Raw genomic sequence first — 24,196 nt, forward strand, 5'->3', positions numbered from 1 at the left:
GACTGAAGTGCAATTCTTTAGTCCTCGAAACTGGAGTAATACAAGCAAGAATCTGCCATTCTGTAGGTATTAAAATGGAGAAGAAATGTATGTTTGGTTTAGTTGTGAAGATTAATAACTGAAACACAAATTTCTGAGAATTGTTTAACAAGGAGTGTACTTATGACGTCTGTGGTTTTCATAAAGGCAAATAAAAATTTAAGGACACCATGTTTTTTTAACTTACTGTTTTTTCTTCAGATAAAATGATACTTTGACAGAATGTGTAAGACTTACTAGTATTTGTTTCAAACGTGCAGTAACTACCTTTGTCCACTTTCAATAGGGGATGCTGTATTCAAAAGTAATACTTTACCCTTAGCCTGCTGGTGGCAAGTGATTCTGGCTTAACTGACGTCATAACTCGTAGATATAACTGAAATACCTGCATCAAGTGCACATGGAAATTTCTTAAAAAGACAACAAACTTGCTCTAAATTTTAGACAAATTTTATTCATCAATTTTAACAGTGAACTTCAAGTCACAGAAACATAGAAATTGTTCTGATAAAATAAGTAGTATATATAGTTATATGACTTCATATATACATAATGGATCAATACATCATTGACCAGTCAGTTTTGTTCGTTTGTTTTGGGTTTAACGCTGTTCTTCAACAGTACTTCAGTTATGAACTTAACCTAACAAGTATTCCTGGATTCTCTACCAGTACAAACCAACTGCCTTCTTCCCCACATGAATCAGAGGTGGAGGGTGAATGCTTTCAGACACAATGTCTTTTATCAAATCATAACGGAGAACATTCTCCCACGTGATGTGATCAATATTCATAGGAAAGTAATTTGGAAGTAGCTATTCTTATGGTCTCGTAGGAATAGCCTCGTAGGCTATTCTTACGGCTCTTCCTGTAAGAATAGTGAAAACCCGCAGGTGGTTATTCCTACGGCAGTTTTGTAAGACAATACATTGTACTGAAGTCATTCAACTGATATATTTTCAACCGATTTCGGAAATGAAATGTAATCACATTTGGTCATAGTGTTAAAATAAAATGTCAGGTCTGAATTGATGCAAACATGTCAAGCTGATGTGTGACAAACGTCAAGTATAAAACTAAATTAAAGGGCAATAAAAATGTTTAGAGTGGTAAGAGATTTGTACTATTGTGAAACATTTGGACGTATATACACGAAACATAGAACAATAATTCTCTAACTGGTTTAGCTGAAAATACTTGGTAAACATTTTTTTACTGTTTCAATATTAATAACTTATGTATTTACATCTACATCTGTACAATGAACAATCGTTTTCCGATTTATTTAGAAGACAAATTTCAGTTAAAAAATTATTTTACACTTACAATAAATTTGTTGAATTAAAATTGTTTGTTTATGTAACAAATGGAAGTAATCATATTCGTACGGGAGAGACGTAGGAACAGACACCTGTGGACTTTTCACTATTCTTAAGGGAGAGCCGTAAAAATAGCCTGCGAGGCTATTCTTATGGGACCGTAAGAATAGCCGCTTCCAACTAATTTTCATGTATTCGGTGTTTGTCAATCTATCAAATCCGGATTAATTATCATGAAATTAAATGCTGACAAATAATCAAATTTTCCATCTCTACAAATTGAAATTCATGTCCTTACAAAAATACAAGTTTTTGCCTGAGCCATGAAAGTTTCTGCACAATGGTAATAAAATATGAGCTGCACCATGAGAAAACCAACATAGTGCATTTGTGACCAGCATGGATCCAGAGAAGCCTGCACATCCGTGCAGTCTGGTCAGGATCCATGCTATTCACTTTCAAAGCCTATTGCAATTAGAGAAATCATTAGCAAACAGCATGGATCCCGACCTGACTGCGCAGATGAGCAGTCTGGTCTGGCTCCATGCTGGTCGCAAATGCATTATGTTGGTTATCTAAAGGTGCAGCTCAAATGATTCAACCGGCTCTGTTTCTGGAGAACATCAAAAATTCTATAAAGTTGACAATTCAGTTTGCATTGCCTATACTTTTAGTTGCCATTTAAGGTTGCTAATAAAATCACTTTCAGGATAAACGTGGAATGTGTAAACTTCACTTTTAGTCAATACATGGATAAATATCATGATTTTTGTTTTATCAGATTTAATATCATTTTCAACAATCATTTCATCACTTCAAAAACAGCTGTCGCACAAAATATATTCAACATGTAGAATATGTTATACAGACATACATATCTTTGACAATCTTGCATTCAATCTAGTGTCACATATGTATTCCCTATACATCACAAAAAAAAAAAATTCTGAATAACAAAATAACCTTGTCGTACTCAAGCCAGTATTTACAATAAACAGGTAAAAAAAAAAAAAAAATGCAAATGCAAAAATAATAAATAACAGCTAAAAGAATTATTTACAGCACAACATAAACAAACTTTGAAATAGAAGTTACAGAAAAATTAAAATCAACACAAGTTGCATCAGTGCAATTTATGTCAATTTACCAATCTTAAGGTAGCGGACCCATAACAACAATTTATATTTTTCGTTTGTATACATATTCTTCATATCATCAGTACCTGACTTCCGCAAAAAAATTACACGGTGCTAAAGGAAGTCCTGTTTTTTTCGTCAGGTTAAGGTCACACTGACACAATTATATGCCATATGGCGACTTCCCAGCTTCGATGGTGGAGGAAGACCCCAGGTGCCCCTCCATGCATTATTTCATCAAGGGCGGGCACCTGAGCAGAACCACCGACCTTCCATAAGCCAGCTAGACAGCTTCCTCATGCGAAGAATTCAACGCTTTGAGTGAGGCTCAAACCTACATCGGTGAGGGGTAAGTGATTTGAAGTCAGCGACCTTAACCACTAGGCCACGGAGGCCCCTAGAAAGTCCTGTGCTCATAAGAGCTATGTTAACAACTGAAGCATGTCAAAATGACATATAAGAATATGTAATCCAATGGAATTTGATGAATAGTCAGTATGGGTCCAATACCTTTAACACAGAGAAATGTGGCAGCTCTAAGTAATATAACTATAACCACAACAGTTTACCTTCTAATTATTGCAGACTATTTGATTTGGTTCAATTTGATTTGCATTTTATGGCAGACCAATTTAGTACACACTATTATGGCTCCAAACAAGACTAAAACTTTTCTTTACAAACCTCATTTACATCAAAATAAATATATATGAGGTATGGAATAAAAAATCTGTTGGAATCAGATATGAAGCAAAACCATGTGTTCTGACACTTAATAGTTGCCTGTATGGTTATGCAAGGGTAAGACAGTGGTTTCAATTCTTTTCATATGTAAGTTGTTTGGGAACACTAGATCAGGAACTACTTGCGATCATCTTATTTTCACAAATTTTAACATGTTTAAGAGTCAAATATCGCAATATTTACCCTCATTTCCTAAGATTTTTCTCACTTAAATCCTTAGATACTTAATACCAGTACTACCGAAATAAAAATTTAAGTGAATTTATAAGGCAACTATTTTTTTTTGTCAAGGATTTCTGTACATTTGAAAAAATCTACATATTGTGAATCAGGTCCTGATCCGTTAACCTTTTGCCTTCTGTCGGCAGGTGATTTTGCCTTTGCGACCAGTGCAGATCAAGATCAGCCTGCACGTTCGACATCAGCCTTTTTACCTCCCAGTCACAGCAGTCTGGCAAAACTGATGGATACCTTTACTTAAGTCGCATATTTTGTAGACTTGTCTTATATTCAGTTTTGCCTACCATTAATAAATCAAATAAGTAGAAATGATTTACAATTCTGATTAATTCAATTTTATAAACACTAACCAGTCTAGTAATGTACTTAATCAAACCTGTATTAAGTAGCCAGCCAAGGAACAACACAATCTGGCTGCTTAAGGCAGAGGACCGCTTAACCATTACCCTGCTAAATTTCTAAAATGGACTGGTCCATCTTTCTATTTGGGCAGTACCATTTATTATTTAAAGGGGTGTTCACTGAAAATTTACTGACTGAATAGCGAACAGTGCAGACCATGATTTGTAGGCTGATCTTGGTCTGCACTGGTCGCAAAGGCAAAATCACTTGCCGCCAGAGGACTGCTTAATACAGGTAGTCGCTAACACAGTCTTAACAGTATCTATATATTATACTTAAACATGCAAACCCTAAAACACTTTGTTTTTATCATGACTAGTTTCTCTATAAAGAGTAAGATTTAGAAGTCTTTCGAACTTAGGGCGTCATCTGAGCATTTACTTGTGTGATAAATGCCGTTAAATATACACTTAACCCTATGGCTCATTTCTGCCCATCTGTGTTTGTAAATTTTTTATTACAAATTCACTGTTACATTATTTATTGAAAATTTAAAATAAACTCCATACATATCTAATGTTTACCTGTGCAGCTATGCATAAAACAATTACCCAAGGCTCATTTCACCATTATCAATAAATAACGGTATACTGACATGTGTGCAGATACCAGGTTAATGATGTGTATTCTTATGCAGATTCAACCATAAAATTCTAATTTCCCATTTCACATGACAACATACTGAACTTCAAAACGATATATCTTTCTTACAAGTAAAATGTGTATTGCACTTCAATGAATGCGTAATAGAAGTCATTTCATAAACATCTGTTTCATACAGAAATGAGCCACAAAGCAAGCTTGAACTAGATTGCAATAAAAGGAGTGTGTTCCACTTTCCCCGACCTGTTACAATCTGCAGTCATCAAATACTGTCTACTCTAAACATTACTTTTTTTTTGAAGATATCGTATAAAAAAAGAAAACTGTGTACAACAAGAAAGTTAAAATCTACTGTGATCTTGTGTAAAAATGTTAAGCGGAAATTGAAATAAAAAAATATATAAAATATTTTATTTTTTTATAGCTGTTGGTAAGTGATACAAACAGAGTCACTGACCCTTGCTCTAAATTCACGACTTTATTACTCTTTTCTCACATTTAAAAGAAAACCGCATTTGACGTGTGAATAAAATTTACATTTTGATTTTCCACTTCCTTTTATTTCTTTTATATTTGCAACCTTTAGATCATCACCATGTATATAACTCAGCCTATTCAACGGACTTATTTTACAATCTTACAACCTACTAGCCCTTATCATGCTGGACATGACTGATTCTGCCTTTGCGACCAGTGTAGATCATGATCAGCCTGCACATCCATGAAGTCTGATCATGATCTGCACTGTTCACCATTCAGTCAGTATCTTTAGGTAAGCACCCCTTTTAACAGCTAATGGTACTATCCAAATTGAAAGATGGACAAGTTCATTATAGAAATTTAGCAGGATAATGGCTAGTACATCTGAGTTTTGTAGCATTTTCCCACTCAAATAGTCTAGGGTTCTGCAATATATCCACAGGATATTACATAATTATGTGAATTATTAGACTACTGTAATACCAAACTTATATTTAGCCTGATTTCACTTTCGAAATGTATAATATTTTAGTTTCTGCCAAATAATTTTGAAAACTGGTTTGCAGATTCAGAGCAGAATATGTTCAAAGTTTTTTCACACAGCTACATATAGAAAACTAGATCTACCCAATACTGGCAGCCACGTTTCTTTTTTGAAAAGTCAAGGTGGTTCCAGGTCAAGCTTCTATCAACTTCTATCGAATGGTTTCTGAGACACTTTCTGAAGAAAAATGAGGATGGACGGATGGGGAGTGATCGCAACAGAACTTCATGCTCGGTTGAACTAAAAGCAGAATGTCTGCAGATATTTGTCAAAAGTATTAATTTTTTATTACAGGAAATTATAAATTGAGCCGTGCCATGGGAAAACCAACATAGTGGGTGTGCGACCAGCATGGATCCAGACCAGCCTGCGCATCCGCGCAGTCTGGTCAGGCTCCATGCTGTTCGCTTTTAAAGCCTATTGGAATTAGAGAAACTGTTAGCGAACAGCATGGATCCTGACCAGACTGCGCGGATGCGCAGGCTGGTCTGGATCCATGCTGGTCGCTCACCCACTATGTTGGTTTTCCCATGGCACGGCTCAATTAATGATTAATACTAGCAGAGCATATCATAATGTGCATCAAATTCTGTTGTAACCTTCTGGGGTTAGGGAGTTCTTCTACATATTTCGCCATCCCAGCGCAAAACGTGGATAACTTCTTTATATCAAAGCTGTTATCAACTTTTTGTGCCGAGGTGGTGACTTATAGACTACGTAAGTTGTTTTTTTATATATACAAACAATGCCTAAAACTAACTAAATCACAGTGTTTTCATTTTCACATAATATTATGAACAAGCGTTTACATTGGTTATTAGACTGTAAACAGAAATGTGCACAAGTTATGCCGAAGAAATACTGGGCCACCATAGGAGAGTATAAATACTTCACAAAAAAGTGTGCATATTTCTCTATTCAAAGGTAACTAAGGTACTCATTAACACAATTAAATTATATACATTTGTTCTTTTGCTACAGTAAAATTGAAAATATCAAGATTATTGGACATTTTTAACACAAAGATATACATTAAAGCGACATAACAAAATTGAGCCACACCATAAGAAAATCAACATAGTGCATCGGCGCTGTCTGGTCAGGATCTATGCTGTTCACTTTCAAAGCCTATTACAATTAGAGAAACCGTTAGCGAACAGCATGGATCCTGACCAGACTGCGCAGCTGCGCAGGCTGGTCTGGATCCATGCTGGTTGCAAATGCACTATGTTGGTTTTCTCATGGTCAGCTCAAATGATCTCACACACCTGATACAAAACTGACTTCTCAATATGGAAAAATAGTGATATTTTATACAGTTCCATTGTAATTTTTCAGAGTTTTAAAATAAGTGACATTAATGTCTAAAGATGTGATGTATTAAATTTATGCCCTTATTTCATATTTGATAAAAAGGTAACAATTACTACACAACATCTATGTAAACACGAAATATACAGTTTTTTGTGCATAAACAGTGTTGCTTGTTACATAATATAATTGTACACACTTCATAAATGTTTACGGTAACTAACCATGACTTTGTACATGAAACTAGCAGGTGACATTTAAAAAGCAGGTACTTTTATATGTTGCAAAGTCAAAAACATTAAATGTGCATTCCGGACCTTGAATGATAAAAATATTTTAGTGAAAGATGCATCTTCACCTTCCATGCACTCTCAATAATCTGTGTAGTATTATAAACTAACAAGAGGGCCATGATGGCCCTATATCGCTCACCTGCTATCATTGCATTTGAGGACAAGGTCCTCAGAAAAAATATCTATGTCCAAATGACAGGAACAACAAAGGAAAGAAATTTAACCAATAAGAAAAAACAAATTCTTACAAGGTACAGATATGTCAAAATACACCTAAAAATTGGCGCTACCATCCATGTTGTACCACAGAAAAGTGGTCTCGGTTTTTCCCTACGGCCACTAATAAAAAAGTTACTAAAAATGAGCTATTAATAGTAACGTAAAAGGGAAGTAATTAAAAAGAAAATTATTGTAAGTGAACAAAAGAAGGATCTGCCAAATAAATCTGTTGACATTAATGAAATTTCAGATCAGTATCTTCATTAGTTACCGAGATATACCCATTTTAGTTTGAAATAAAGGGAGGTAATTTGAAATAAAATCAGTCCGTAGTTATCTACCCTGATTGGCTCAGTCCAACTAATGACAATAATGAAATTTCAAATAAGTCCTATAAGTACTTACTGATATAAATCCATTTTGACTACAATCAGGGGAGGTAATCAGATATAAAATAACTCTGGAACCTACGATTAGATCTGATTTGTCATGGAATCCAAGATTTATTGTTGTTGACGATATTTTGGAAATATGTATCAAATAAAACCATAAATGAAGTCTCTATATGGCTGCAAAAGCCAAAATAGCCAATTTTGGACCTTTAAGGGGCCATAACTCTGTAACCCATGAAGGAATCTGGCCAGTTTAAGAAAGGAACCAAGATCTTGTGGTGATACAAGTTGTGTGCAATTTTGGATAAAATCAAATCATAAATGAAGTTGCTATTGTGCATATAAGGTCAAAATAGCTAATTCTGGCCCTTTCAGGGGCCGTAACTCTGGAACCCATTATGGGATCTGGCCGGTTCATCAAAGGAACTGAGATCTTATGACAACACAAGTTTTGTGCAAGTTTGATTACATTCAAATCATAAATGAAGCTGCTATTGTGCAGACAAGGTCAAAATAGCTAATTCTGGCCCTTTCAGGAGCCATAACTCTGGAACCCACAATGGAATCTAGCCAGTTCAAGAAAGGTACCAAGATCTTATAGTGATACAAGTTGTGTGCAAGTTTGGTTAAAATAAAATCATAAATGAAGCTGCTATTGTGCAGACAAGGTCAAAATAGCTGATTTTGGCCCTTTCAGGGGCCATAACTCTGGAACCCATAATGGGATCTGGCCAGTTCAAGAAAGGAACCGAGATCTTATGGTGATTCAAGTTGTGTGCAAGTTTGGTTAAAATAAAATCATAAATGAAACCACTATCGTGCAGACAAGAAATTGTTGACGGATGTACGGACGGACAGACGAAGAAGGGTGATCACAAAAGCTCACCTTGTCACTATGTGACAGGTGAGCTAAAAATGCGTAGGTTAAAATATATGGCATTGCAAAAAATATAAAATGTTGAAAAAAGCAACAGTTAAATGGCACTTATTTCTGTCAATTAGGCAAGTATACAAGTAACTAATTATAAGATTTCAACAAGAGCTGTCACAGGAGACTGGTGCTGGGTAGGGAAACTGGGCTGAGGAAGCTGGAGCTGTCACAGGAGACTGGTGCTGGATAAGGAAACTGGGCTGAGGAAGCTGGAGCTGTCACTGGAGACTGGTGCTGGGTAGGGAAACTTGGCTGAGGAAGCTGGAGCTGTCACTAGAGTGGTTAAGGACTCCAATGTGGATAAAGATATTAGACAACAGTTTAAGTCTGTGTCAAATGTATTTAGAAATAACAACAACAGAGGTAAAGCGTATCAAAACATTAACTAAGTATAAAAGGGACATAATTCATGGAAAATTTCCGCAAGAATAATGCACCATGTGTTGTATCATGTGGCTAAAAATGTGGAACAACTATTTCAAGTTTGAATCAAATCTATTTAGTAATAACTGTGATAGAGCAAAAGTGAATCACATATTATACCTGATATTCTAAGCAAAAAGGGGACATAATTGAAAACACATTAGTGCCAGAGTTATGGACCTTGTTTCATATGAAATGGGTGATGATGTGGAACAATTAATAGTTTTAATCAAATGAGCCGTGCCATGAGAAAACCAACATGGGGGTTTTGCGACCAGCATGGATCCAGACCAGCCTGCACATCCGCCCAGTCTGGTAAGGATCCATGCTGTTTGCTAACTGTTTCTCTAATTGCAATAGGCTTTGAAAGCGAACAGCATGGATCCTGACCAGACTGCGTGGATGCGCAGGCTGGTCTGGATCCATGCTGGTCGCAAACCCACTATGTTGGTTTTCTCATGGCGCTGCTCAACTCTCTTCTGTATAACTGAGACAGAGTGTAAGTGCACCAAAACTTTAACCTGAAATTCTAAGTAATAAGGGAGGATAATTAATGAAATGTTGGTTCAAGAATTATCACCCTTGTGTCATATGAGTTTGAGGATGAGGAATAACTATTTAAAGTTTATGTAAAGTGAAAGTGCACCAAAACTTTAACCAAGGTGTGGACGTAGAACGGACGCTGACGCCAGCACTGGGTCAAGTAGGATGACTCTCCATATACTTTGTGTAATGTATATTGTATAGTTGAGCTAAAAACATATCCAACCTACACATATTTGAAGACATTACCCTAAACAAACAATTTCTGTTGGAATGTGATTCTTTTCTCATTCACTTAAATCATCACCTTATATAATGTGATTAACAATGAAGGATCACAGGCAATATTGATCAATGATCAACTGTGCTTCATGTTTATATAACTACTGTATTAGAACTGTTACCACTCTTGATTATGTTTAACAATTACAATTTTTACTCTCCAGAAGAAAAGTACACAAGAGGCCCAATTGGGCCTAAGTCGCTCATCTAACGAGGATCATGACCTTGTTTCTGACCCTGTTTGATGTGGAGCCATCAAGTGATTCATTTAAAGGGCTTTTTTCTTTTTCTGCTGTGCCAGCCCCTAAAAGCAGCCAAGCAGAATCTTTTGAACAAATACGTAAGAAGTCCATACAAAGATGCTACAGACCAAGTTTGGTGAAGATCCATCGATTGGTTCGCAAGAAGAAGTCATTTAAAGGTTTTCTTCTATATTTTGCTCTGGCAGCCTCTAAAAGGACCAAGCAATTACCAGTAATTTCTGAGAAGATGTTTACATAGGATGATGGATGCAGGACGATGCATGCCAGACCATCCACCTATATTAATAGCTAACCCTGAACAAAGTTCAAGTTAGCTTTAAACAACAGCACTTGAAGGTAGAATAAAAACACCATACATACCAAAATATGGAGTTATTTTTCATAACTGACACGTATGCTATTCATATTATAAATTACCCTTAGTGCTATAACAAGTCATTTCTTAATCTTTATATATCCTCGTTGATATCTGACCTAACAAAAATGAATGAAACTGAAATACCATTAATCTTTCATAAAAATGCTAAAAAGAATACAAATAAAAATTTCTGTTTCTTCTAATGAACAAATGTTTACAATTTCTACCCAAGTAACACTGGTATTCATGTTTAACAACAAAAGTTTCCCTTTTTATGTGTGCAAAACAAGAGTGTGTCTGTGTTGGGTAAGGGCGTGGGGGTGTGGGCATTTATACAGAGGAATACTGTATGCAGGCAAAAATCAATAATTCAAAAACAAATACAATGTACTACAATAAATGGCCTTCAGTCTCATAGAAATTAGAAGCCTTTAAATGACAGGTATTCAATAATCTCATTTAAAAATTCTAAAATCATTAAAAATATATAAAAAAATAACTACAACAGGTACACAGAAAATCATAATTACACTATTTTAAAAGTACATGTAGTTTAATGTGGCACATTCTATTTTTTTGCCCTTTAGAAGTCTCAATATTTATTACTTTAAAAGTATGCAGCACAAATTCTATATTTTAAATGAGGCTAGCCACTATAAAAATGAAACTTGACCGAAGTTCTCTGTTCAATTCGTCTGATACTGATTTTACATTTGAGCCGCACCACGAGAAAACCAACGCAATAGGCTTTGAAAGCGGACAGCATGGATCCTGACCAGACTGCGCGGATGTGCAGGCTGGTCTGGATCCATGCTGGTCGCAAATGCACTATGTTGGTTTTCTCATGGCGGGGCTCATATTTTCATCAGTATTTCAGTCATGTGATGATGGTCAGTTAATAACCTAACTAGTGTTCCTGGATTCTTATACTGATTTTAATGTCTCCACAAGTAAGTGACAACTTCTCCACATGAATCAGGTCTGCAGGACAAATGACTTTCTTACTTGATAAAAAGTTGCCAAGAATTTTCAACTGATTGGAATGTCTTACACAAAAATAAAACTGATTTACTGAATTCAGTATCATACATTATCTTACCTTTTACTAAGGTCTTACTTTAAAGGGGCCTGCCTCCAGATTTAGCTCAAACTTTTAAGAGAAGTAGAAATTGCTTTCTTTATTCAGTAATCATAAATATAAAGTAACAAATGACTGATTACAAACATATAACTTCCAATACCTTTAAATTATGTAAAAGTGTTCTCTAAAACGAAATACAATATTGTGATGTAAAGATGAAAGAAAATTAGCTGTAAATTACATCACAAACTTTAAATATAAATTATCAACTTTAAACAAGACTGACTTAAATGATATTTCATATTTATTACATGTTAAGCTAGATATAATGATACTTACTTGGAGGCAGGTCCCTTTAAAAGAAAATGCTTTCTTAAATTGCCCCCGTTTTGGAGAACAGTTTTATAATTATTTTTTATCATTTCATTTCTGAAATATCACATGGCTAAATGTATATTTCATTGGAAATATGTGGAGATATAAGTTACATGTCAAATAAAAATGAGAAAAAAAACAACAACAAGCAACGAATAACACTTCCAAGCTAAAATTTTAGATTGATGGTACAATAAAAAACATAATATAGTAAACTTATTTTAAGACAAAAATTAATATATGTAAACTATTCAGAGTATTTACTCTATCCAAAAAATTTTGACCGCAGCCAACAAAATTTAATTTTCCATTTTACAGACCTTCACCTTCAAATACCTTAAAACTGTAGATGTTTTATGAAATATCACGTAACTAAACACGACCATTTATGGCTTGGTTTGGTTTTTTCACTGGTAGTTCCATACTTCCCATCATGCTCTGCAGCCTCCGTGCATCTTGTAAGATTTTTGTTAACGTATACATGAGTACTCCAGCCACAACTAGAAAGTTTCCTAACCACCAGAACAGCGTCTTTGACTCCTGGTAAAACAAAACAGCCAGTACTGTTTGCACCACAGATTTTGCATTGATGCTTAAATGATGCGCTATGGGCGACGTGTATTTGATCTGCAGAGCACTTACCCAACCTATAGCTAAACTAAGGCAACCCGTTATCAGTAAAATGAACCAAAATTTTGGCAGGTATATCAAATCTGAATGAAGCACTGCAAAGAACTGGCCCGATCCTAGACACAGTGGCAGAAATATAACCATACAGTTGAGGTTATTATAATATGCTAATTTAAGCGAATCTCCATCTAAGAGTGACTCAGCTTTTTTGAAAAGAATTCCGGAAATGGCTGCCGATAAGCTAGCAAGTATTCCGTATATGACTCCGAGAACACTCAGTGTCCCAGAGACATCCTCCTGGTCTATGCCAACAAAGAATCCGCAAACGACAAGAAAACACGATATCACAGCTCTAAAAGACAATCCTTGTCCAAGGACAAGGGCAGATAATCCTATCGTAAAGATTATTGTAAATGATCGCGCAACCTGGTAAAAAGCAACGCCAATATGTTTCAACATAAGATTATTAAACGTTAATCCACATACGGAACTCATTGATAACATGAGCATTGTCTTTGAGTATAAATGATCTGGTTCAATCTTCGGTACTCTTGCTTGCACTCCACACCTGTGGAAGCCGTACCTGATACTCAAAATAAATCCAACGGCCACCATACTCTGAAACCAGGCAGAAAAGATTGTCAGTTCTTCGTCGCCAAATGATCCACTGAGAATGGTTTTGTTAAGAAATACCAATGAAATCGACACGGCCCAGTACAGCATGACCACCCCTGCAATAATGCTGTATGAGCCACGGGATGAAGATTCTTCACCCATTATGACCTCTGACTTTGTTTCTTCAATGTCTACACTTTCACCTCTTCCTGAAAAAAAGAAACAAATCAACATTCAGAAAAAAACAAAAACAAGAGCTGTCTGCGTAGGATGACACATGCCACCGATGGCACTTTGAATGAATAGCTATGGCCGATGTTAGAGTTTAGGACCTTTGACCTACGGAGCTGGGTCTTGCGCGCGACACATCGTCTTACTGTGTCACACATTCATGCATAGTTATTTCAAAATCCATGCATGAATGACAAAGATATGGACCGGACATGCCCATCAATGTACTATCATGAAAAATGATCTTTAACGTCTAAGTGTGATCTTGACCTTTGAGCTACGGACCTGGGTCTTGCGTGTGACACATCGTCTTATTGTGGTACACATTCATGCCAAGTTATTTGAAAATCCATCCATCGATGACAAAGATATGGACCGGACACGCCCATCAATGCACTATCCTTTAACGTCTAAGTGTGACCTTGATCTTTGAGCGACGGACCTGGGTCTTGCTCATTGCACGTCGTCTTACTGTGGTACACATTCATGCCAAGTTATTTGAAAATCCATCCATCGATGACAAAGATATGGAACGGACACGAAAATTGCGGACAGACCGACAGACTGACAGACCGACAGACAGACAGACGGTTCAAAAACTATATGCTTCCCTTCGGGGGCATAAAAACACTACTTTTAATAAGTTGTTCACCTGACTTTAACAGTTAACCTTGACGTACTGTTATCAACATATGACGGATCTTTAAATGTATTTTCTACTTTCAGCTCTGGCTTGATAGGCGGAATTTTTCCCAATAATAGAATTTCTTCAAACTTTGGATATTGAAGGACAATCATCTAAGAAATAAAAATAATGCAATAAAAGTCATAGGTCACCGGTACTGAAAGAGTTATCTGCCCTTGAAAACGGCATTTTCCCCAAAATAAGTTTGAAGAAATTCTATTATTGGGAACAATTTCACCCATCTCATATACAGGAATTCTAGCATACGCCTTTAAAATTATACAAACTTTATAACATGGATTTTTGTTTCTAAACTATCTTAACCCTTACCCTGTTAAATTTCTATAATGAACTTGTCCATCTTTCACTTTGGTCAGTGCCACTAACTGTTAAAAGGGGTACTAACTAAACAGATACTGACTGAATGCAGAGAAGTGCAGATCCTGATCAGACTGCATGGATGTGCAGGATGATCATGATCTACACTGGCCGCAAAGCCAGAATCAATCCTCAACAGCATGATATGGGTTAACAAGAGCTCATAGAACACGAAATGCCCCCATAATGCATTCAGTAATTGCACAAGGAACATAAATTATTTAGTCACTGTATAGAAAAGTTCTACTGTTCTGGGTCAATGTGACCTTGACCTCTGACCTACTGACCTCAAAATCAACAGGGGTCATCTGCTGGTCATGATCAATCTCCCTATCAATTTTCATGATACTAGACCCAAACATTCTCGAGTTACATCTGGAAACGATTTAACTGTTCTGGGTAACTGTGACCTTGACTTTCACCTACTGACCTCAAAATCAATAGAGGTCATCTGCTGGTCATGATTAACCTCCCTATCAACTTTCATAATCCTATGCCAAAGCGTTCTCGAGTTATCATCCGGAAACCGTTAAACCGTTCCGGTGTAACGGTCAGTTTTTTCCCCAGTCAGTTTTTTCCCCGGGGAAAAAACTGGGGAAAAAACTGACTAGTTAGTTTCTTCCCCCCCCCCCCCACCCCCAGTCAATTTTTCCCCCCCCCAATCGCAACTGGTTACTCTTGATCATTCTTATGGGGGGAAAAAACTAACTAGTCAATTCTTTCCCCCTCATCAATTTCCCTGGCTCAGAGTCAGTTATTTACCCTGTTAGTGAATTGGAACTGGTTATTCTTGGTTATTCTTAACTAGCCTGTTTTTCATTTCCTATAGTCTGTTTTCATTTAAATTGCATATAAAATAAGAAATATGTTTCATATTTTGTGTAAATTAAAGAAATGTTTTTAAATGAACTTATTTTAATTTCTGTTGTATTTTTTTATTTGCCTTTTTCCTGTTTCAATTTCTTCTAAGGTAAGGAAATTACTACTGGTCAGTTCTTTTCCCACGTAGCCAGTACTTGACCAGTAAGGTGGAGGAAGTAAATTGACCATTCAGTTCTTTTCCCCCTAGCCTGTACTTGCTCTGTTAGGTGGGGGAAGAAATTGAATGGTCAGTTCTTTCCCCCCAGCCAGTACTTGACCTGTCGGGTGGGGGAAGAAATTGACCGGTCAGTTCTTTCCCCCCTATCCAGTTCTTGACCTGTCAGGTGGGGAGAAGAAATTGACCAGTCAGTTCTTTCCCCCCTAGCCAGTACTTGACCTGTAAGGTGGGGGAAGAAATTGACTAGTCAGTTCTTTCCCCCCTAGCCAGTACTTGAACTGTCAGGTGGGGGAAGAAATTGACTGGTCAGTTCTTTCCCCCCACCCAGTACTTGACCTGTGGATGGGGGAAGAAACTGACATACAAAAACTTAACCAAAAACTGCCAAGTCGAAAAAGAGGCATAATTTTAAAAAAAATGCAAAGTAGAGTTATGGGACCTACACAGTGCATGTCAAATCATGACAGTGAACAAATGTGTGAAGTTTCAATCCATTCTCATTAGTGGGTACTGAGATACCAGCTTATATACAAAATCTTAACCAAGAATTTCTAAGTTGAAAAAGGAGCATAATTTTGTAAAAAAGCGAAAAAGAGTTATGGAACCTGTGCATTGTAGGTCAGTTTATCACAGTGAACAAGTGTGTGAAGCTTCAATCCATTCCCACAAGTGGTTACTGATACCAGCTTACATACAAAACCTTAACCAAGAATTTCTAAGTCGAAAAAGGGGCATAATTTTATAAAAAAGCAAAATAGAGTTATGGAACCTGTGCATTGTAGGTCAGTTTATCACAGTGAATAGATGTGTGAAGTTTCAATCCATTCCCACAGGTGGTTACTGAGATACCAGCTTACATACAAAACCTTTACCAAATCAGGACGCCGACGCATGGGTGAGTCCAATTGTTCTACTATTCTTTGAATAGTCGAGCTAAAAAGTAAGAACAGGACATATTTATCAAGAATTTCTGTTGTAAAAAATTTAAACCCCTAACGGTTCCAGGGCTGGATCCAGAAATGTTTGACTGGGGGGGGGGGGGGGGGGGGGGGGTCTTGGACGAAGTCGTCACCGCTGCAGGGCATAGCAAGGTATTTGAGGGGATGCCTTTGCCAATGTTAGGGGATACAGGGGTGGGGGGGGGGGGGTGAGGTCTTCCCCTGGATTTTTTTTTAAATATTGGTATGAAATGGTATCCTCAGGTGCATTTATTGGTGGGTGTACTCCCCTCATATAAGGTGGGGAGGGGTCAGGAAATTTTCAAAATACAGGCATGAAATGGTAGCCTCTGGTGAATTTTTAGGTATAATTTTTGGGGTTTTACAGGGGCATGTTACTCCCCTCTTGATTGGGGGAGTGGTCAGGGGGCTCTCCCCTTGGAAATTTCCAAAATACAGGCATGAAATGGTTGCCTCTGGTGAATTTTTAGGTACAATTTTAGGGGAGAGGGGGGGGGGGGGGGGGGTGATTACATGGGTATGTTACTCCCCTCTTGATGGGGGGGGGGGGTCAGGGGGCTCTCCCCACTGGAAAAGTTTGAAATACAGGTATGAAAGAAATAGTGGCCCCTAGTGCATTTCTGGGTCTAAATTTTAAGAAAAATATACCTTTGCCAAAATAGTTAATACTGGTCTGTCTTTGATGAGCATAGGTCTGGGGGGTGGGGGAGGGGGGTGGGGGCACCGGCCCTGGATCTGGGCCTGAGTTCAATTGTCTTCATGTAACTGCGGTTGGAGGCGTGACCAATGAAAACCCTTCTTGTAGTAATGTGTTTACCTCTATCGGCCATTTTCCAATATGTAGTACACGTATGTTAAACCTCTGATTTTTTTTAACTGCTATAGTTTGAAAGCTTTTTAAGGAATCTAGATAATAATAATTATATAGATATAGCAACATGTTTTTAACAACTGCCCCGACCTCCCAGTTATGATCAGAAATTGATTGTTGGGAGTATTCCCGTAGATGTAGATATCAATAACTCGAAAGGAAAAAATAAACGGTTAACCTATTTCTTTATTTTATCCGTTGCTGTATTTTAACGCGATGCTCGCTCAAAGGATCATCTGCGAAGAAGAAAACTTATCCAACACATTTTTGAACTTTTCTGGTTTGTACTCGGAGGGGATATCGACCAGTCTAAAAATATAACGATATTCAACTCTTGAGTACAATTATTTGACCTCTTGACAAGCTTACTGTCGCTGAGTGGCTGCTTTTTAATTTCTGAAATTTGCAGCCACCGCTGCCACCAGTTACAGTTTGACCGTCAAACTATATATAACAAACTGTAGTGTAGGCCTGCGTCGGATTATTTCGACTACCAGACCACTAGACAGCCGCACCGATCTAGAGGTCCGATTACTGTGGGCACATCGCTATCAAGTCAACTCGTCCCCTAGTCAACTCGTCCCCGATTTGGTAAGTTCGTCCCCCAAATTGGTCATTTCGTCCCCCTCATGATAAAATTTGGTCAACTCCATCCCCAATTTGGTCAACTCGTCCCCCTTTTTGTCAATTCGTCCCCATTTTGGTAATTTTGTCCCCCTAAATATATGAGGCATTTTTGTTTTTTCTTATGTTATCTTTGACTTTGAAAATTGGTATTTAAAATCATCATGAGTTTTTAAGGAATTATATTGGAAATGGTTTACTTAAAACTTTAAATAATTAGGTTGGACAAAATACTAAAAGAAATATACTGAAAATATAAGACAATTAACTGAAATAAAATAAACAATAAATACAATGCCTTTAGTAATAAAATATAAAACAAAAAATTAAACCTTTTAAAATCATAGTAAGAAAAGAGAGAGCAAAATCCTTATCCCTGGTCATAATAAAAAAGTTTTAAAAATTAAAATAAAAATAAAAAAAAAAGTTTAAAACAATTTTAGTAATTTTTAAATTAAACCTATTTAGTAAAAAAATTAACTTTAATTTTTAAAGTTTTATACAAAAGGTAAAAATCAGTTTAAAAATTATATAGTTAAAATAAATTAAGATTTAAAAATATTCTTAGTACAATAAAAAAGGAAATTGCCACAGAAAGAAGGGCTTGTAATATTTTATGATAACGAAACAAGTTGAAAATATAAAACAATAACTCAAAGGGTTAAATAAACTGAAACATTAAACAACCCCTACTCAAAAGTCGGAGACAAGGTTTTTTTAAAAAGTAGAATGAGCCATACAAAGTGTTAAAGGAATAAATTAAAAACCTAAAAATGGAAGTTTAATGGTATTTAATGCAAGAGAAGTTGTTGATTGACTGAATGAAATGTTAAAGTATTGATGAGGAATTTAATTGTTATACAAAAGTATAATCTATTCAAGAGTTTGGGAAAAAAAACAGCATAATACGAACATTAAAAAACAGCAATCTGTTTTAAAAGACTTACAAAAAAAAAAACCAACCCCCACCCCCCCCCCCCCCCCCCCCAAGAAAATCCTCTTCATTAAATCATCATCGATCTAAAGTGATGACTTTAGTTGGAAAAAACATATTGGGAAATTTTCATCTTCAAAAAATCTAACACCCTCAGATTTATAAAAAAAAATGTACAATGTAATAACCGTAATATCAAAGAAACTGCCCTATAAAACATACTTTCGCCCACAATTAGAATACTGTAACACTATATGGCATCCATGGCAGAAAAACTTAACATATGAATCATGATATAGAAAAGGTACAAAGAGCTGCAGCCTGATATGTTATGAATGACTACTCATACCAAAGCAGCGTAACATCAATGCTTGAAACTCTCAAATGGCAGACATTAGAACAAAGAATAATACAATTATACATGCATCTTTAATTATGTTGTATAAAATATCACACAACCTCATCTCTGTACATCATAACCACCTGACCTCTAGAAATTTAAACTTTTTCATTCCATCTTCAAGAACACAATATCATATGAACTCCATTTCCACACGCACAATCAGATACTGGAACGCCTTACCTTATAACATCAAGGACAGTGTGAACCTTCAGTGCTTCACATCTGACCAAGACATGTCATCATCCCGTTTTTGTTTTTAACAAGCGATTATTACTGCCTTACTCTCTTAACAACTGAATATCATGTATCATGTAAAAATGGGAACATGCTTTTAACAACTGTCCCGATCTCCCAGTTATGATCAGAAATTGACTGTTGGGAGCATCTCCGTAGATGTAGATCATTTTTGAAGCAAAAAAGTTCTTAAAACAAACGAAAACGTTTGAGGTAGCCGGGGTGTGGAAGGGGGAGGGGGGGGGGGTAAAATGTCTCCAGGGGTAAGGGGGGGGGGGATATTTCTGATATAGCCCAATGGGAGGGGGGGGGGGGGGGATATTTTCTGAAAAAAGCCCAAGAGGAGGGGGTATTTGGGGGGATCCTATTGGAGGAAAGGAAAGGGGTTTTTTTTAGGTAACGGGGGTGTGGAGGGGGAAGGGGGTAAAATGTCTCAGGAGTGGGGGGGGGGGGAGTATTTTGAGGGACCCCGGTGGTGGTTGGTGGGGGGGGTCGATTTTTGAGAAACATAAACTGTGTTGTTGTTGGTGGTGGGGGGGGGGGGATATTTAGTTAACCAGTAATCACAGTGTGGCATGAGGCCTTTTAATGGAATATGGTGTAGACAGGGTGTGGAAGGGGAGAGGGGGGGGGGGGGTATTTGGGGGAACCAAGGGGGGGGGGTCATTTTTTGAGGAAGGAGCCAGACGGAGGAGGGGTGGCTATTTTTTGTTGACTGTGGTGTAATCACAGTGTTGTGAGAGGCCAACTATTAATTGAATACTGTGTAGACCAGGTGTGGAAGGGGAAGGGGGGGGGGGGGGATTTGGAGAGATGGGGGAGGGGGGGGGGTCATTTTCAAGGAACACGGGGGGGATGGGGGAGCTATGGTGGTCCGTACAAAATCTGATGGTCAGTCAGTCACGCACATACACCAAACTGCCGCTCGACAAAAATTGCTTCAACATGGGGGTGGGAATGAACTTTGCTGGAATAGCCCTTTAGCTCATATGTTTGTTTGTACACATAGTAAAGCAAGGGTCTAGTCTGAGGTCTACACAGTGTGGAAGCAGCTTTCTTCGTCGGGGGGAGGTATTTTACAGATAAATTAGAGTGGCAGGGGCAGGGGAGGGTATTTAGGAAACAGATTGAGGGATGTGTTAAATTCCTTACTTCCACACAGCATTTGTCATAATTAGGCTACTGTGCTGACAGTCTGTTAATATGTTGTACAAGCAATAACAAGAATTTGTAACAGAGTTAACGTCCACCGGCCTAAAGACATTTTTCAAAAAACATACTGCATGCCAATACAGCATCTTGGCATGAACAAAAACAAAACAAGGGAAGTTAAAAATTCTAAGTCCACACAAAAATCATTACCAGGTAGCAATAGGTCAAAATACACCTAACAAGAGATGTCTCCATAGGATGACACATGCCCCCGATGGCACTTTGAATGAATAGTTATGGCCGATGTTAGAGTTTAGGACCTTTGACCTACAGAGCTGGGTCTTGCGTGCGACACGTCGTCTTACTGTGTCACACATTCATGCACAGTTATTTTAAAATCCATGCATGAGTGACAAAGATATGGACCGGACAGGCCCATCAATGCACTATCATGAAAAATGACCTTTAACATCTAAGTGTGACCTTGACCTTTGAGCTACGGACCTGGGTCTTGCACGTGACACGTCGTCTTACTGTGGTACACATTCATGCCAAGTTATTTGAAAATCCATCCATCAATGACAAAGATATGGACCGGACACGCCCATCAATGCACTATCCTGTAACGTCTAAGTGTAACCTTGACGTTTGAGCTACGGACCTGGGTCTTGCGCAAGACACGTCGTCTTACTGTGGTATACATTTATGCCAAGTTATTTGAAAATCCATCCATCGATGACAAAGATATGGACCGGACACGCCCATCAATGCACTATCCTTTAATGTCTAAGTGTGACCTTGACCTTTGAGCTACGGACCTGGGTCTTGCGCGCGACACGTCGTCTTACTGTGGTAGACATTCATGCCAAGTTAATTGAAAATCCACCCATCGATGACAAAGATATGGACCGGACACGCCCATCAATGCACTATCCTTTAATGTCTAAGTGTGACCTTGACCTTTGAGCTACGGACCTGGGTCTTGCGAGCAACACGTCGTCTTACTGTGGTAGACATTCATGCCAAGTTATTTGAAAATCCATCAATCGATGACAAAGATATGGACCGGACATGAAAATTGCGGACAGACCGACAGACTGACAGACCGACAGACAGACGGTTCAAAAACTATATGCCTCCCTTCGGGGGTATAAAAATTGGATGTAACACGCATGTTGTACTACAGAAAAGTGCATGGTCTAAATTTATCCCTACAGCCAGTAATAAAAATGTTACAATATAAGCTATTTACATGTATAGTAACAACAAAGGGAAGTAATTCTAAATTAGGGATCAGGTTCTTGCGCATGACACTTCTTCTCTTTTCTCATGATGGTGAACAATTGTGCCAAGTTACATCAAAATTCCTCCATGCAAGAAGAAATGCTCCAAAGTCATTCTTGTATCTGACTTTTGGCCTCTGTGACCTTGACCTTAGAGCTTAGGGGTCTGGATCTTGCGCATGACAGGTTGTCTCATTATGGGGAACATTTGTACCTAGTAATTTCAAAATCCCTTGATGACTGGCAGATTAATGAACCGGACATTAAACAGATCTTGTTAATCTTTGACTTCAAAGTGACCTTGACCTTGGAGCTAGGCATCTGAGTCTTACGCATGACACATCATTTCATTATGGTAAACATTTATGCCAAGTTATTTCAAAATCCCTTTATGGATGGCAGAGTTACGGACCGGACATGAAACAGACCCTGTTCACCTTTTACCTCTGTGACCTTGACCTAGGGGCCTGGGTCTTGCGCATGACACATGGTCTCATAATGGTGAACATTTATGCAAAGTTATTTCAAAATCCCTTCATGGATGGCAGTTATGGACCGGACAAGAAGTGTGACAGACTCAAAAGGAAGGATGCAGCCTATTTCTGTGTCCCCAATTTTTTTCTTTGAAAAAGGCGGGGGACAAAAAGCTCCCCATTTATTAGTTTCACATTATGTCATATCAGCAATTCATCTTTGTCATAAATACTGACTACAATTTTCAAAAGAGCCAAGTTGCTGTGGAAGCAGTTTTCAGTTTTCTAGAACTATAGTTGGTCAGTATGTGTGTGTGGGGGGAGGGGGGCGGTGGTAATTCTTCATGTTTGTGATCAGATGGCAGTTTTGCACTAAAGGTCACCCAATGTGGAAGCAGTTTTCTGGATGGGTGATCGAGGTGATCATTTTTGACTGATAAACTAGGCTTGTTCATTACAATTATTAAAAGAAAAATATTTTATGGTTTATTATTAGAATCAATATTTTAATACATTCTATAAATAATACTGTAAAGCGGGTTATATTCACAGTACCAAATGTTCACGTTTTTTGAAGAGTTTTGAATTCACAGTGTCTTAATTTCGCAGAAACTTAACTTTGACCGCGAATTATAAACCTTGGTTGTAAACAACAGGAAATGAGGTCACCCTTCCTAGACATTTAAATAATAAATACAAAAATTTTGAGGTAGACAATGAAAATGAAAGTAAGATTTACATCGCACCGATAATAAATTACCTCCTTTGCTGAGAGTGGAATTGGTCTCACTGAACTATTTGATGTTTCCTTTATAAAATTCAAATATTTTTATTATGAATAGATAGCAATCGTGGAATGGTGATTTTCAAAATGACATCAACTTCTCAATTCAAACCGATAACAAATGGTGTGGTTGTCCTTTGTTACAATCTGTTAAACTTTATAGATGAAGTGGCCAGTAATTAATTGCCACTTGACATCTTGTGCCAGTTTTGTTGTTCACAGCTTTATCTCGGTTAAAGATAATAGTTGATCTTTTATTTGTATCATAATTTTAGGATTTTTCACATTTCTTTCTTCAACATACTATTAAATTTATATAAAACTAGAGCTATCACTGAAGGTGGTGAATGTACCCACTGGCATGCACTGACACAATGCAATTTGTCGCACACAACGTAAAGTAACAAAAAACAAAGTCAACAACGCTAATGAGTAAAGTTTATAGTGGAGTGGTCTTCCTTGGTGAAATGTGTATAATCGTGGGAACAAAAAAATCACGGTGTTTAGATTTCGTGCTGTCAAATGTTGACTGCGAATATAGTGAAAATTAAACCTCTGCGAATATAACTCGCTATATAGTATATATATATTAATGCATTGTTTGTATACTATATCAAATTTTATAATAAAAACAGTTTGTGTTCTGTATAAAAGTTTAATGAAACAGCTGAATCAGATACAATGATGTTACAGATACCATTTTTTAAAAAGCATAAGGATTTTACAACTATTGTAATAAAGATCATTTAACACCTTACTTCTGAAATCTCAGATCTTGTCAAGTATGGTATAATTCCACGGAGTACACTTTTTAGTAGGAAATTACTGTGTTGCATCTAAATTTTAATGTTATTACACATTTAATATATAAAGTACAATAAGATAACAATATAATATGATATCATATATAATTACACTCTTATT

At 37.2% G+C, this 24,196-nt stretch overlaps 1 protein-coding gene across 1 annotated transcript in view; it reads right to left on the reverse strand.

The window, feature by feature from the left end:
* Positions 1 to 473: 473 nt before the first annotated feature.
* LOC123527129 (GDP-fucose transporter 1-like) overlaps positions 474 to 24,196 on the reverse strand; it is a 41,314-nt gene continuing 17,591 nt past the window's right edge. The window contains exon 2 of the mRNA XM_045306414.2: positions 474 to 13,431. Coding sequence (XP_045162349.1) covers positions 12,350 to 13,431 — 1,082 coding nt within the window. The 3' untranslated portion in view covers positions 474 to 12,349. The remainder of the gene's footprint in view (positions 13,432 to 24,196) is intronic.

Source organism: Mercenaria mercenaria, chromosome 14 (genome assembly GCF_021730395.1).
Source record: "Mercenaria mercenaria strain notata chromosome 14, MADL_Memer_1, whole genome shotgun sequence".
Lineage (NCBI taxonomy): Eukaryota > Metazoa > Mollusca > Bivalvia > Venerida > Veneridae > Mercenaria > Mercenaria mercenaria.